Genomic DNA, 13,737 nt, shown 5'->3' with positions numbered 1-13,737 from the left:
GTCCTAGTGGCAGCAGAATCTGGAGCTCCACCCCAAGGGCTGATGGCCCAGTCTGGGAATGAGCACAAGGTGTATGAGCTAATTAGAAGCCCAAAGACAGGTGAATGCGTCTCTTTGGCTGCTGCGTTAAGCTATGGGCACTGCCTGGAGAGGCATGTTTGTAGACATGGGACTGCACAGCTCTCCAGGGGCAGAATGGAGCTGGGCCCCTGGGGCACAGGGTTCCCCAGCAGATCAGAGTCTGGCTCAGAGAACCCAAGCCGCTGCAGGGAGCTCTTCTGAACCGTTATTCAGCTGCAGAGCTTGTCTTCTGCAAGGCCAGGCCGGCACTGACCAGGCCATGCCAGTAGTGGGGTGGGTCCCCAGACCAGTGCTCCCTGGTGAAATGACACACAGAAACTGGGTTTTTCATCCTGTTATTTTTTAATATTGTTCACGTCTAAGAATGACTGGAAATCAAGCCAAGCACTCCCTGGTTCTAGCCCTCCCGCAACGGCTGGGAGCCCGTGAACACAGCAAACACTGTCTGGACAACGTACACGGCTTGCCATTTGCAGCCTTGTTCCTTTTCCAGGCGTCATTACCCTAAGTGGAGTTAACAGCCAGCACTGCTGAGCCTTTGTTTGCCAGGTGAGTGGGTTCTGGGTTGCTGCCTTGAGTGCACATCAGTGGTAAGCTAAGGAGCTGCAGAAAACCTGGATGGCTTGATCACATCTTCTAAACTAGCAGTAGATGGTTGCTGCTTATGCCGGGACGAAGTAACCCAAATCAACCCCTCTTGCCGGAGCGTGCTCAAACCCCTGCCCTTGGGGCATTAGAGTAAGGCTGATTTGCGGGACAGCAGCACCTGTAAGTGGCATATTAAGGCACTTGTACGCCTGAGCCGCTGGGACATTGAAGGAAATGCATTTTGACGATGGTTTCACTGCGCTGGCTGTGGGACTCCAGGAGCAGCCCGGCCTGGAAGAGCTGCTGAGAGGTGCAAGGGGGCATTGGAAGGGGTGCTGCACACCCTGGAATGGTGCAGGTCATCTGCCTCTAGTGCTCAGCACAGGAGAGCTGAGGTCTGATCGCAGCCCTCCGCTCTGAGCAGCCTCCCCCTGCAACCAGCCCCCCGCCACCCCACTTCCTCCTCCTGGCCTTCCCCAGCACGGCTCTCTTCCCAGCCTCCACCTTGCCATGGTCCTGGGGACACCAGGGGACAGCTTGGGGCTGACTGACACCAGCAGTGGGAGGAGGAGACCTAGCAGCATCCCCCCCTCCCCGATGCACTGGGGACGATCAACGATGGGGGAAAGTTTAGCAGGGCTCAGGCCAAACCCTCAGAGATTGTCTGAGTGCCTGGCCACGCTCCCACTCCCCTCAGCTGGAGGATCAGGTACAGGCTGTGAACTCAGACCTGTGCCAGGGAGAGCAGAGAGATTACAAACCCCACTCTGCTCTTCGCAATGGCCAGCAAAGGAAAACAGCCCGTGTTCCATGCTGGGAAGCACAGTGACCCTTCCCCGCGGGAAAGGCATTTCGGTGCAAACCTCGGTGTTAGGAACAGGCCAACCCCAGGCAAGTTCAAAGCCATCTGTGTCACAGGCTAATACTGTTTTAGGGGATGGGAGTCAGTGCCAATGTCTGCTCTTCTTGCCTCAGCCAGCTTTGGCTTTATAACTTTCCCACGAGCTAGAAATAAAACGTAGCACCCGACTCAGAATTCGAAAGTCTGTCTGGACCCTGCTGGTGAGCCTGGGGGTGGGAAATACCTGACGGTTCTGGGGCCTGGGCTGTGCTGGTCCCTCGGGCTTATGGCACAGAGTGGGCCAGCCTCTCGTGCCTGCACATCGCTGTCAAACACAGCAGCACTGTCTGCTTAGTGCGCTTTGTTGTGGGGAAGGTCACATCGGTCCCAAGCTCATCCCATGGACGCCCAGCCACGGGGGAGCACGCGGATGGCCCAAAGCACACCCCGCTTGCCAGGGCCATGGGGAACTGGATGGACATGTGGGGCTGCTCCCTCCTTCTTGCTGAGTTGTGTTACAAGGCAGCTGCACAGGCACAAAATATTCTCTCGACCACTGTCCCTGGGGAGTGCATGGTGCTGGTGCTGCGGAGGGGCGCTTGGTGTGGGCTTCAGCAGAGGGGGCAGGGAGCACCGTGCTGTGTGCAAGACCCCCGAAAGGCCAGGTTGGCAAAGCCAGCTCTTACCCAACGTTTGCACAGGTTCTGCCCTGGGCCAGCGAGAGGGAGTTCTGAGGATGGAATGCTTCTAGGAAGTGTAATCAGTTGTGGGTGCTGCCAGTCTGCTCCCTGGGTGAAGTGCTGGGCCAGCTCGTTTGAGCTAATCTCTAGCTTTGAGAGATTCTTCTGCTCCAGTAGCTGAATTCATCTAATGATCTGCTGTGTCTTTCATTCCCCTTTGGGGTCTCTACTACAGGCAGCCATGTCACCAGGGGCTGGGCTCTGGAGTAGACCATATAGCTAGCCATTCGCAGACAGGATTGAGGGAAGGTAACCAAGACTTAGACCTTGTAAGGGGAAGGGAAATAGTGGGAGCCTAGGGGATGTCCTGCTACAAAGAATGCTGATGTAGCAAATTTTATGCACATGAAATATCTTGACTGTAGCAGGCAGGCTCGGGGCAGAGTGGGCACCATGCAGGCTGCATGACAAGTGCTCTGTGGCTGAGGCAGGATGCCCATGGCACCAAGCCACTCAGAGACACGGCACCTGCATTTCTGCTTGGTGGGCTGCAGCAGGTGCTGCTCACCCTGTGAACGTAACAAAGCGACTGGCAGCAGAAAGGGGAATACAGGAAAAGGATCTTAACTCCTGCTAGCAACCCAAGATGTTCCACCCCCTGGGGTTACAGCTGCAGTGCAGAGCCAGAGCACACCCCTCCCTCCCGCTGGGCGCTCAGAGAGAGCTCAGTCCCATCCAGACTGACATGCAATGAGAGCTCTGCTCACCCCACACAGGCTTGGGCAGTGGACAGCTGGGAGAAGGGAGCAACACCACTCCAGAATCTGGCACCCAGCACCACAAGCTACAGCTTCGTACAGGAATACAGGGGGTCACTATTTACAGGAGACAATGCAGAGTATAGATCAGTGGCCAGATGGCTGATCATTTAAATAAGACCTTCCCTTATGTGGACCAGCCTGGAAATGCATTGGCACTATCCCTGGAGTCAGCACCAGGACTTACAGAAAGAGATCCCCTGGCCCTTTAGGTTTGGTTACATGAGACAAGCAATTTCAGCAAATGCTGAGGTGGCTTTCAGGAATGAATCTAGGAGGCTGAAACACACTGACCATTGAATGAAAGGGGCTTAAAGCCATCAGTTGGTGATGGAGGAGAATGGGTCCAATGCTTTGTGGGGACTGAGTGAATTAATACCACCAATGGCTGTGCTTCTAGTGGAGGGTGTATGGGGAATTCTTTCCCTGGCCTCCAACCTAGGGCTGGAATGTAGGGAAACGACGTCCCTGTTACCTCCACCCACCATGTAAAATCTGCATGCGCAGTACTTCGCACTGGACGTAGACAAGAAGGGTGGAAAGCTGAGCCCAAGATGCTGAGGAAATGGCTGGCGTTAGAAACCTAGGGAGAGATCCCATTTGCACCTTCCCCCAGCTACCACCTGGTTCTGGAGGATCCAGGGAGAATGGCTAAGACTGATCTTAGGAGGGGAACGGGATTTGGCTGGTTGGAGAGCTCTTTGGATCCGGTGCTGGGACAGCACAGAGGTCTTCTCCTGCAAGGCACTGATCCAGGCCAAGGCCTGGCTGCACCAGGCCAGTTTGCCTGTTTTCCGGCAACGACTGACTCACAAAGGCTGTTAGAGGTCTGTGGCAGTGGGTGTGCGAGTGTGTGGATTTGTTTGCAGCCCAAGTGCAGAAGAGGTGTGAGGCACACAGAGGCGCCTTGCCCCTGGACACACAGCTAAAAGGGCTTGATAGGGTAGGACCAACATACGCCGAGACACAGGGCCTGCTGCTCAGACCACAAAGTGCAGTCTGTAGGTCACTTGGTGGCCGTTGTCCCAGGCATAGAGGACCTTCTCCTTGGGGTTGTAGTCAATCTGTGTGGTGAAGGAGTACTCGTTGAGGAAGGGCAGCTTGAGGTTGGCCTCAGTGTCCGTGTGGGTGTCGTAGGCATAGGAGATCTGCCCATCCTTCTGGTTGTACACATCCACGGCATACAGGATGCCACAGACGATAAAGCAGTTCCCGTAGGAGTTGCGCTTGAGGCCTGTCTTCCAGGTGGTCTCCTTCTTCACGGAGAGGTCGCTGGGGTCCAGCTTGCTCAGGACGATCACCTCCAGCTGGGAGTAGTCATAGTCCACAGAGGGGTAAATGACCCACAGTCCGCTCTCGTCCACTGCAAAGTCGATGTCCGAGTGGCCCCTCCACTTCCAGGGCGTGGTGTCCTCGTACATCACGTCATGAAGCAGTGCCCAGGCAGCCACGAAGCGCTGCTTCAGGTCGTACTTGATGATGTTCTTGGTGAAGGCGCGGTTGTAGTAAAACGCCCCCTGGTAGACCACATGGCCGGTCCCGATCCAGTTGTAAGGGAGCTTGTACAGGTTGCTCCAACGCCCTGTGGTGAAAGTGAAAGCTCTTTAAGGCACAAATACGCCAGGAATGGACCCTTACCTCCCCCGGGCCACATTCCCTCCCCCACATCCCACTGGCCTCTTCTGCACACTCCTTTCCTGCACTGCCAGCGGGCTGCTCCTGCCAGGCGGGCCTGAGGGGCCAACCTGCACTCACCTGTCTGCAGGCTTCTGTGGGCACCAGCCCTGTCTGGGCAGGGCCAGGGGGCAGCAATGGAAGCTGGGACCGAGGATGTGACGAGCTACTGCGGCTCAGCAGAGGGCGACTAGAGAAGGATTCTAGGGAGAGCAAACTGCTTTGACCGAGGCAGTTCCAGACCCGACCAGAGCATTCGATAAACCAAAGCCCATAAACCTGCTGGCAAAGCTCCAGCACAAGTTCCCGCCTGCCTAATAGGCACTAACCCTGGGAAGAGAATAAACCAGCTTCTGTTCAAGCCGGAAGAACCTCGTGTTTAGGGTTGTGAGCCGTGCAGCATTGATAAGGGCGGTAAGTCCTGCTACAGGCAGGCTCACCACTCCCTGCCTGGTGCTAAGGAGAGACCTTCTGGGCAGGTGGCCCCTGCTCTGACCCAGGATGGTGATTCCCATGGTCCTAATGGGAGAGATTCCCTCTGGCTACTGACTCCGGCCTGGGGCAGGCTCGGAAAGAGTCTGGGTCTGTTGGTGTTTCTCATCCTGGGCTACATCCGTGCTGGATGAACATGGACAGGTCTGGAGGCTGTGCTCAGAGAAGCCCCTGGATAGGTGGGGGATGGATAACAGGGAGGGAAGGCTGAGGGGGTCACAAGGTGAGCTAAAGAGCCACGCCCGGGAGTCTCTTCCTGAGTTGACCTGGGCTGATGAAAGCTGCGGGTTCAGTTTGGGGCAGGTGCGGGGCTCAGACCGCAGCCCTGCAATGGGACGGGAGCGGCTTCTCATGTTCAGCCCTGGGAAATCAGCCCCGTTTCTCCACAGATCTGCAGCATCCAGGCCTCATTCCTGGGATGTTCTCCCCAGCCAAGTGAACTTGTATAACCCGACGTCCAGGTGCCAAGACCTGCCTGATTACCCAGGCGCTGCTCCAGTCTCCCAGGCGCTGTCCAAGCCCCAGAACTTTTGAAAGTACCAGTCTCTCTTGTATCTTGTTTCCACACGTAGACTGTGTGTACGGCTCCCGGCAGCACTGACCTCCCTGTGCCGTTAATGGTGCAGTCATGCCAGTCACCCTGCTCAGCTTCCCTCAGCTGGCTTCATCTGCTGTCTGAGAAAAGCATTTCGGTGTCTGCCTTGACATGCAAACGCAGCTCTGGGGACGCGGGGTCTGTCGAGCGGCAGCAATCCAGACGCCATCAGTGGGAAGAGGAATCCGATACGCTGGGCACAGTGTATGTTTCCAGATGTGCTCTCTGCTCCACGGGGCTTATTGCTGAGCCCTATCCAGGCCGTGTGCAGGTTGGGAACAACCCGAGTAAGTGAGGACAGCTCCCCTGGCCCCCAGCCCACCCCTGCCCTGCCCGAGCAGGGGGCGAGGGAAGCATGTCAGCCATTCTCCGATGGGTCATTTGAGGTGCTACATGAATTCACTGCAGCTCAGCCTTGTCCCCTTTGTGTGCGCTCCCTGCAGCTGCCCTCGCACTGGGGCTTTCAGGGGACCCTTGGGAAACACATTTTATATTCTCACGCAATTAGTAGTTATACTCATCCAATCAGGAGACGGAAACAGCACCGTGTGACCTATTGAGCGGCAGTGTGTCTAGTGGCTGGGGCTAGCCCCAGCCCTGCCCCATGCCTGCTGGATGACCCTGTGCAAGTCCCTCCCCCTCTCTGCAGCTCTGCCCGCCCTCACTCCCTTGTCTTGCCCACCGAGGCTGTGAGTTCTCTGGGGCAGGATCAGCCTCTCACTCTGGGGTGTGCAGCACCTAGCGCAGCAAGGCCCTGAACTTGGCTGGGGCCTCTGGGTGCTACCAGAATAAAACCGGAGTGAGACCAGACTCTAAGAGACAAGCACTGCGGTGTGAATCCCCTAGTCACAATCCCCCACCCCCAAACCAACCCCCAACGTGCTGAGTTATCGGGGAGGCGAAGCTAACTGGGTACATCATTCCCTGCGACTCTGGCTGTGTGGGGAAGCCCCCTGCCGGCAGGCGTCCCCGGAGCACCTCACCTTGCTTAAAGTTGTCAAGGCTCCTGAACTCCACCAGATTGTTTCCATAGTAGTAATTGGTGACGTAGATTCTGTCGTCTCTGGCCGCGGGGTCCTTCATCCACGCCCCCTCGTTACGCCCGTAGCTGTGGTGCTTCACGGGTGGCTCCACAGACTCGATGGTGCCCTCACACTGCACTTCTTTCACTGCCGAGCCAACAAGAAGAGCTGACTGCTGGTCTCCGCTGACTGCTGACCATGTCCTGCTCCCCCAGCCAGCGTTCGGAGCCGCCAGTCAGGCCCACCCTCAAGGAGACCTTTCCCCGCCCTTGGAGAGGCTCCCCCCTTTTATCCTGCCTGCTGGCTTGTTTCAAAGGCCCAGACAGAGGTTCAAAACATCTGCTGCTAGGAGCCCCCCTGCCCCAACAAGTCCAGAGATGCTGCCTTCTCCTCACCGTGTGACTGGATTTCGTGCTGCCTGGCTGCCCCAGGGACCAAATCCCTCTAGCCACAGGACAGATACAGCACGCACGGCTTCCCGGCCCACCCCCTACCTTCCCAGGGCCCCTCAGCCCCACCTTGGAGGGACCACAGCTCCAGCAGTGTCACCAGGGCCCATTCAGCTACGTGCCAGTTGTGGCATGTCCACAGAACAAGTCCCCCAGCTGCAGTTTGGGTCTGGCCCCACTCGCCCACCTGAGGGACTTCTGAGGTGCCCCCAACCCACCTTGGTTAGTCACTTCCAGCTCCTTGGTGCCTTCAGCATTGTCCCCCATGGAGAGGACGGTGACTGGTGGGCTCCGGGTAGTGGTGCTGGGGGCCCGGGTGGTGCTGGGGGGCTGAGTGGAGCGGGCAGCAGTGGTCTCTGCCTGCTCGCCGACTCTCCCCTGGGCCTCCGCAGCAGCATAGGACTCGGGGTTCCTCTCCTCTGGTCGGTCCATCCGAGGGCTCCCCTTCCCGGGGCTTTCTGAGGAAAGAAGCAGAGCCCTTACTGCCGTTCCCTTCCCTGGGCTTGGTGCGGTCTGGCAAGGAGTGCCAGGAGGGTGGGCCGGGAGCTGCTGAGGAACAGGCCAGGGCTGTGGGGAGTCTGTCTCCTCCCTCCTCCACCTCACCCCCAGTCCCTACTCTCTTTCCTGCGCTGAGCATCTGACTCCCTCCGTGCCCACCCCATCTCGCCCGCTCCGAGGCTGCCCATGTCCCACCCCGCTGGGAAGCTGACCGTGAAGGGGAGGAGATGCCGAGAGTCCCGCCTCTCCCTTACATCTGCAGTGTGGCAGTTCCCACCTATGGCCCCCTCTGCCTTGCTTCCACAGCACACTGGGGGCAGGGGGGACAGAGGCAAGGCAGGAGGCCAGGGGAACCAGGATGCAGGGCCTGGGCTCCCCAGGTTGGATTTCTGCAGCATTTAACTACATGCACCTTCCTTTCCACCTTCTTCGTTAAACTAAACCAGCTGCCCTGGATCTAGGAACACACTGTGGGGCTCAGAGAAGGGCTGAGCCCACCGGGCCCCACATCTGCCCGGGAGCTGTGTAAAAATGGGGGCTGCTTCCCTCTGAAATCCCACTCGCTCCACTGAGTGTGCACACACTGTGTTTGAGAGAGGAGCAGGGAGTGCAGCGCGGGTGGGGCCAGGATCAGCGTCCAGGGAATGGATTTACCCCGAGGCTGGAGGCCAGGAAACTTCCCAGCGGCTAAGTGTGGGATTTGCTTTTCAACCTTTTATGCCACTAAACGTAGAGTTGCTCCCCACAGCTTTCCTGATGCATTTTGGTCTTCTCCTGCAGCCCCTCTGCTAACCCAGCCCTGGGCTCCTCACCCTCACCCATACCCAGCTCTGCTGGTGCTCCTCAGTCCAGACCCAGGGATGTTATCCCATCCCTGGGCCCCCCTTGAGAAGAGCCCGTGCCCGTCTTGGTCGCTGAGGTGGTTTTGTGATGTGCCCAAATGCTGGAACTCACTTTCTCCTGTGCCCTAAGACCAGGCCTTGAAGCCAAATCCCAAGAGGTAAATGCTGAGTGCCTGGCCCCCTGCACTTCCTGCCCCACAGGAGAGAGCTGGGAGCAGTATGCAGCCCAGGCCCAGCAGGGATGTGCGGGCGGGGGGCACACAGGGGCCGGGCGCTCACAGGAGTGGCTGTGAGGCTCAGGTGGCTCTGAGGGGGAGTAACATGGCCGACTGGTGGGGAAGGGTCTGAGGCTCCCTGAGGATGGGTTGGCAGGGCCTCCCAGGTACACCCTCTGGCTTCCCTGGCCAGCAGACAGTCCTGTCCTCTCAACCACATGCCATGCTGGGCTTGTTGAGGTGCTTGTGCCCACTCCAAGGGGCCTGGGCACTTACCTCGGTTGATGACCAGGCCCTCGGCCTCCTGCTGCTTGGCAGCCTTGTAGTAGGTGATGCCCCGGATCACGGTTTGCTGGTGGACAGAGGGCTTGGGCTTAGGGGTGGGCTGCGATGCGCCCAGTCTGACCCTCAGAATCTCCTTCTTGGGCTTCTCCGTTTTCGGCAGTTTCTCCTTGGGGGCTCTCACAGCTGCCTTGTCCCCCAGGCTCTTGCGGGTGCTGGGAAACTTGCTCGCCTCCTTGCCTTTGCCCCTGGCCGTGTCCTAGGAGACAGAGCCAGGCTCAGAGGCACCCCAGTGGGCAGCAGTGGTGCCGTGTCCGGCCAGGCTCTTGCACCGAGTGGGGCCGATGGCTGGGGATCACAAAGCACCTGCTGCAAAGAGAGGGACTCCAGGCAGCGCAGCCAGCAGGAGTCCAGCTCTGGGCACTCTGTGTGCCAAGCCAGGGGCTCAGATACCATGGTGATGGGCATGGGATGAACTCTGAACAGAACAGAGGCTACCTGCAAGATGGCAGTGCCCAGGGCAGCAAAGACGGGATGGAAGGGAGACCAGAGTATGCAACAGGCCCTGATAGACTCTATCAATGGGCCAAAGGGAGTTAATCATTTAGCACAGGTGCTGCCGCCCCGGCAGTGCTACAACGTAGCACCACCTTTGGGCCCTCACTCCGCCCAGCGTGCAGCCCCCTCAGCTCTGCGGGCCAGCGCCAAGGGGACCAGACTGGCACCTGCGAGTGTGTGCGTGGTGATGAGGGCAGGAAGGTACCTGGGCGTTGCTCTCGGGGACGGCAGCAGCGTCCTTCTGCAGCAGCTGGTAGCCCAGGTTGGAGATCTCTTTCTTGATGCTGATCATTATGTCGGAGTAGTTCTCATAGCGCTTCATCTGGTTGGTCAGGTGCACAACACTCTCCTTCATGAAGTCATTCTCCCTGCTCAGATTCGTCTTGATGGTCTGAGCAAGAGGCGGGAAGGGAACAGGGCGTGAGTAGCTGAGACCTGATAGGGCTTCCATCGTCCTTTGGTTCAGGCAAAAAGTTTCACGTTTCTCTACAAACGTGAAACCTATCCCGCTTCCAGGGGATGACAACTCTGTCTACTGGCTGGAGCAGTGGGGCTGGGAGCTAGGACTCCTGGGTTCTATTCCCAGCTCTGGGAGGGGGCTGGGATCGGGCGGGACCGGGAAGTACTGTCCTGCTCAAGTCCCAGGGCCCAGAGCCCAATGCAAACAGCCTCTCAGCTGGGTGAGGGAGCCGGCGCTGCTAACCCGCTCAGGCAATGCCTGGCGGTGACGGGGAAGCATTGCTTCTGCAGGCAGCTGAAGGCTCTCTAGGTAGGCGATTCTCTTACTCCCTGCTCACAGTCACTCCCCCGACACCCCCACAATAGCCCCCAGATTGTGCAATTGACCAGGCAGAGCACAACCCCCACCTGGGTCCCTTCCCCCGTCCTTGGCTGTGTTTGTGTCAGTTTCATGGTGAGCTCTAGGGCAGGACCCACATTTCCGCCTGTGTTGGTGCAGTGCCCGTCCCCTCCCATCCCAGGTAAGGAACTGGCCTGAGGGGCAGCACAGCCAGGCTCCCCGACTCTCCAGGTGACAGAGCCACGTCCGCAGGTTACAACCTCTGCTTCCCCAGTCCTGTCTGCCAGCCCTCAGCCACTGGGAGCGCTCCCAGCCCGGCTCACAGCGCAGCAAGGCCCATCACGCCCCTGGTGCGGGGAGCTTGGAGCAGCTGACGCACAAGCCACCAGAATCAGCGCTGGGCGGGGCCCAGCGTAAGAGTGACCAGCCCTCGCTCAGTCTGGCGGGTGAACGAGGGCAGACTCCCATTAACTCCTTAGCTGCCCTGGGCAAGGACATGCTCTCACAAGCACCGCGCAGCCCAACGCACCTGTGCTGGGCAGGGGCCAGTCTCGCAGGATCAGATCCATCCCCATGTGCAGATGTACATTCCTACTGTCAGCCCACCCCCCGGCCAAAGCCCGGATGCCTGCACAACTGAAGTGTGAGGCGCCTGTAGCCAGCAGCTCACTGAAACAGTGAAACTTGGCTGTCTTGCATCTGCCCTGACAACGGCGAGGAGAGGCCAGGAGAGGGTTAACTCTTCCAGGGGTTCTAATGGCCTCAGTGGATGTTTCCATCCCCAGCCAGAGGACAGGGAGGAAGGAAGTTAGCAGAGCTCGTTTCCTGCTGGTCGGGGGCGTCTCTGTGTCCCCTGGCAGAGCGGTGGCTGGGCAGCAGTAGCAGGTGCTGGCTTTTGTGTTTGCTCATCTGGCTGCACTGCTTTGGGATGGCAGTGCACGGGGTCCACTCTTACCTCCTCCAGAGTATTCATCTGGGAGACCACTTTGTTGATGTACGAATGGACCTTCATCAAATCCATGCTGTACAGCGTTCCCTCCAGCAGGTCAACCATGGACTGCAGCTGTGAAGGAAAAACCTTGAAGCTGAATTTCAAGAGCAGCAGGTGACAATAGGGGCTGCAGTAACAGGGACTCCAGAAGGAAGGAAAATTCAACGTGGCTTCCTGCAGATCAAAATCACACTAGTGGGCAGAGCAACCCGAACGATATAATGCAACAGGACTCAGTGTTGGGAGCACCACGGTCCCGTTACGGTCCCAGCACACGATGCCATAAAGGCAAAATAGGTAGGCAGCAGCTGTGTGGGGCTGAGACGTAGTGTAGAATGCAAACCTGGCGCAGGAACCCACACAGAGAGAATGATGCCCACCTACAATATCCTCTGGGATTTCTCACTACCAATAATCCCAACCCTGATTTTAATTTCATGCCACTTTTCTGTCTCTCCCTGTGCCCCCACCCTGCTCACATACACCCACTTCCAGGGAAAGGGCCCCACCCGCCCCAGAGTGTTACAGAACCAAGGCAGACTTAAGGAAGGGGAAATGCGGGCTGAGGAATGATCGAGGGAGGGGACACCACAGGCACTGCTCCCGTCTCTAACGCCGATGAGTCTATAGTACCTCGGCCCGCTGGCAGCTGGGATCAGTCGTGTGCCTTGCAGTGCAGCTGTATAGGAGCTGGAAGCATTCAAGGTGAAATGTATCCTTGGGTGGGGATGAGCCCAGGCCTGGAAACTGCCCGAGGTGACTCATACCCTCACTGAGTGACCCTACGGCCTTGGTCTGTCAGACCTTGCCCATGGGGTGCAGGGCAGCCCATGCTCCTCCCTGGCCACCCCTTCAATGTGGAGCCCGGCAGGCCGAGCCGGCAGCCTCGCACAGCTGTGTGGAGGGAGTGAGCAGGGCACACACTGCCTATTGTTAGCTGGTGACATTTAGCCACCAGAAGCTCTCGACCCTGCACCGTCTCTCACGCACAAGGGCCAAGAGAGCCGCAGCCTCCCGGGAAGCCTGCAGGCCCCAGCACAGATCTGCTCTTGTCTGGGACTCAGCGCTGCTGGGAGAATCTGCTGTCTGGTCTCTGGGGGAGCAGGGATTCCTGCACCGTGGAGTCACTGCCAGCTGGCGGCTCTCCCTCCCTCCCTCCCCCCAGACCTCACTGCTGCCACATGGCCCAGCCCTTCCCGCCTGACATCTGCCCCAGTGGGGCTGGGCCGGAAAGGGCCTTTGCAGGGCCAGTGCAACCCATTAGGCGACCTAGGCGTTCGCCTAGAGCGCTAACATTTGGAGGGCGGCGAATGCAGCGGCCGGATCTTCAGCCGCCCCGGTCATCAGCGGTATTTCGGGGGCGGGACCTTCCGCCGCCTAGGGCGGCAAAAAAGCTGGCGGCGCTCCTGGCCCTTTGTGCTGTGCTGCGGCTGCGATCAGCCCATGATGGGTCTGGCTGGGACCAGGAGTCAGCCTCTTTTCTTTCCAGTCCCCAGGTTTCTGCCCTCCTAAGAAATGGCCTTTTCCCACCAGGGCACTACATAAGCCTCTAGAGCAGGAGCCTTGGAACCAGCCTCTGGTGCTGGGCTACGAAGGGTTAAACACGCATGGTGCAAGGGAGGGGGTTGCAGCTCACGCGTCGCTGGGGGTTCCATGCACCCAGGGCTGACCATAGCGTTCAGGGACACGTCAGCATGGGGGAGCGAGCCGTGGGGCGGAGGCAGAGGCCGGTGTGCAAGACCTGCCTGAGCCCAGGTACCTTGAAGAGCTCCGGCGCCTGCTTCTTCAGCTTCTCCATCTTCCACTCGTTCTCGCAGGGGTTGAGCGAGGAGGGCGGGGCCGTGCAGGAGCACTTGCAGTCGGCCCCCGAGCTCACCGTCTCCACCGTGTAGAAATCCTCCACCCGCATGCTGCCATCCTTGATGCGGCTGCAGGCATCCTTGCTGAGAGGTCGCAGGATGCACTTGCAGCGGCAGTCGGAGCCCTCGGACGTCATCCGCACTTGGTCCATGTCGCCAAACACCTGGGCCAGGGCAAGAAGCAGGCGTGTAAGGACAGGTGGGACTTGGCCTGTCCTGGGTCACACCTTAGGCCCTGCATATCCCTCGTGACCCTGGGCTGGGGCTCCCCCAGGAAAGTCTCTGCTCTCTGGTGCACCAACATGGAGTCCTAAAGACCCCACCCACAAGCACGAACGAAGGGCCAAAGCCCCTGCTGGAAGAGTTGCCATAACCATCCTCTCGGCCATCGCCAGAGATGGACCCTGGCTCCTCTAGAGCCCAGGTACGATCTCTGCAGCCTGAGCTAACGGA

The 13,737-nt window shown here is 58.7% G+C and overlaps 1 protein-coding gene across 1 annotated transcript; it reads right to left on the bottom strand.

Moving 5' to 3' along the window:
* Positions 1 to 404: 404 nt before the first annotated feature.
* Positions 405 to 13,466, bottom strand: OLFML2A (olfactomedin like 2A). The gene is made up of 7 exons (XM_034793749.1): positions 13,185 to 13,466; positions 11,390 to 11,497; positions 9,841 to 10,026; positions 9,072 to 9,336; positions 7,459 to 7,698; positions 6,753 to 6,938; positions 405 to 4,590 (listed from the first exon to the last, which is right to left on the bottom strand). The coding sequence occupies exons 1-7, from the start codon at positions 13,434 to 13,436 to the stop codon at positions 3,989 to 3,991; spliced, it is 1,839 nt and encodes a 612-aa protein (XP_034649640.1). The 5' UTR covers positions 13,437 to 13,466; the 3' UTR covers positions 405 to 3,988.
* Between the last annotated feature and the right edge of the window lie 271 nt (positions 13,467 to 13,737).

Source organism: Trachemys scripta, chromosome 17 (genome assembly GCF_013100865.1).
Source record: "Trachemys scripta elegans isolate TJP31775 chromosome 17, CAS_Tse_1.0, whole genome shotgun sequence".
Lineage (NCBI taxonomy): Eukaryota > Metazoa > Chordata > Testudines > Emydidae > Trachemys > Trachemys scripta.
Note: the sequence above shows the minus strand (reverse complement) of the source record. Positions and strands in the feature narration are given on the sequence as shown.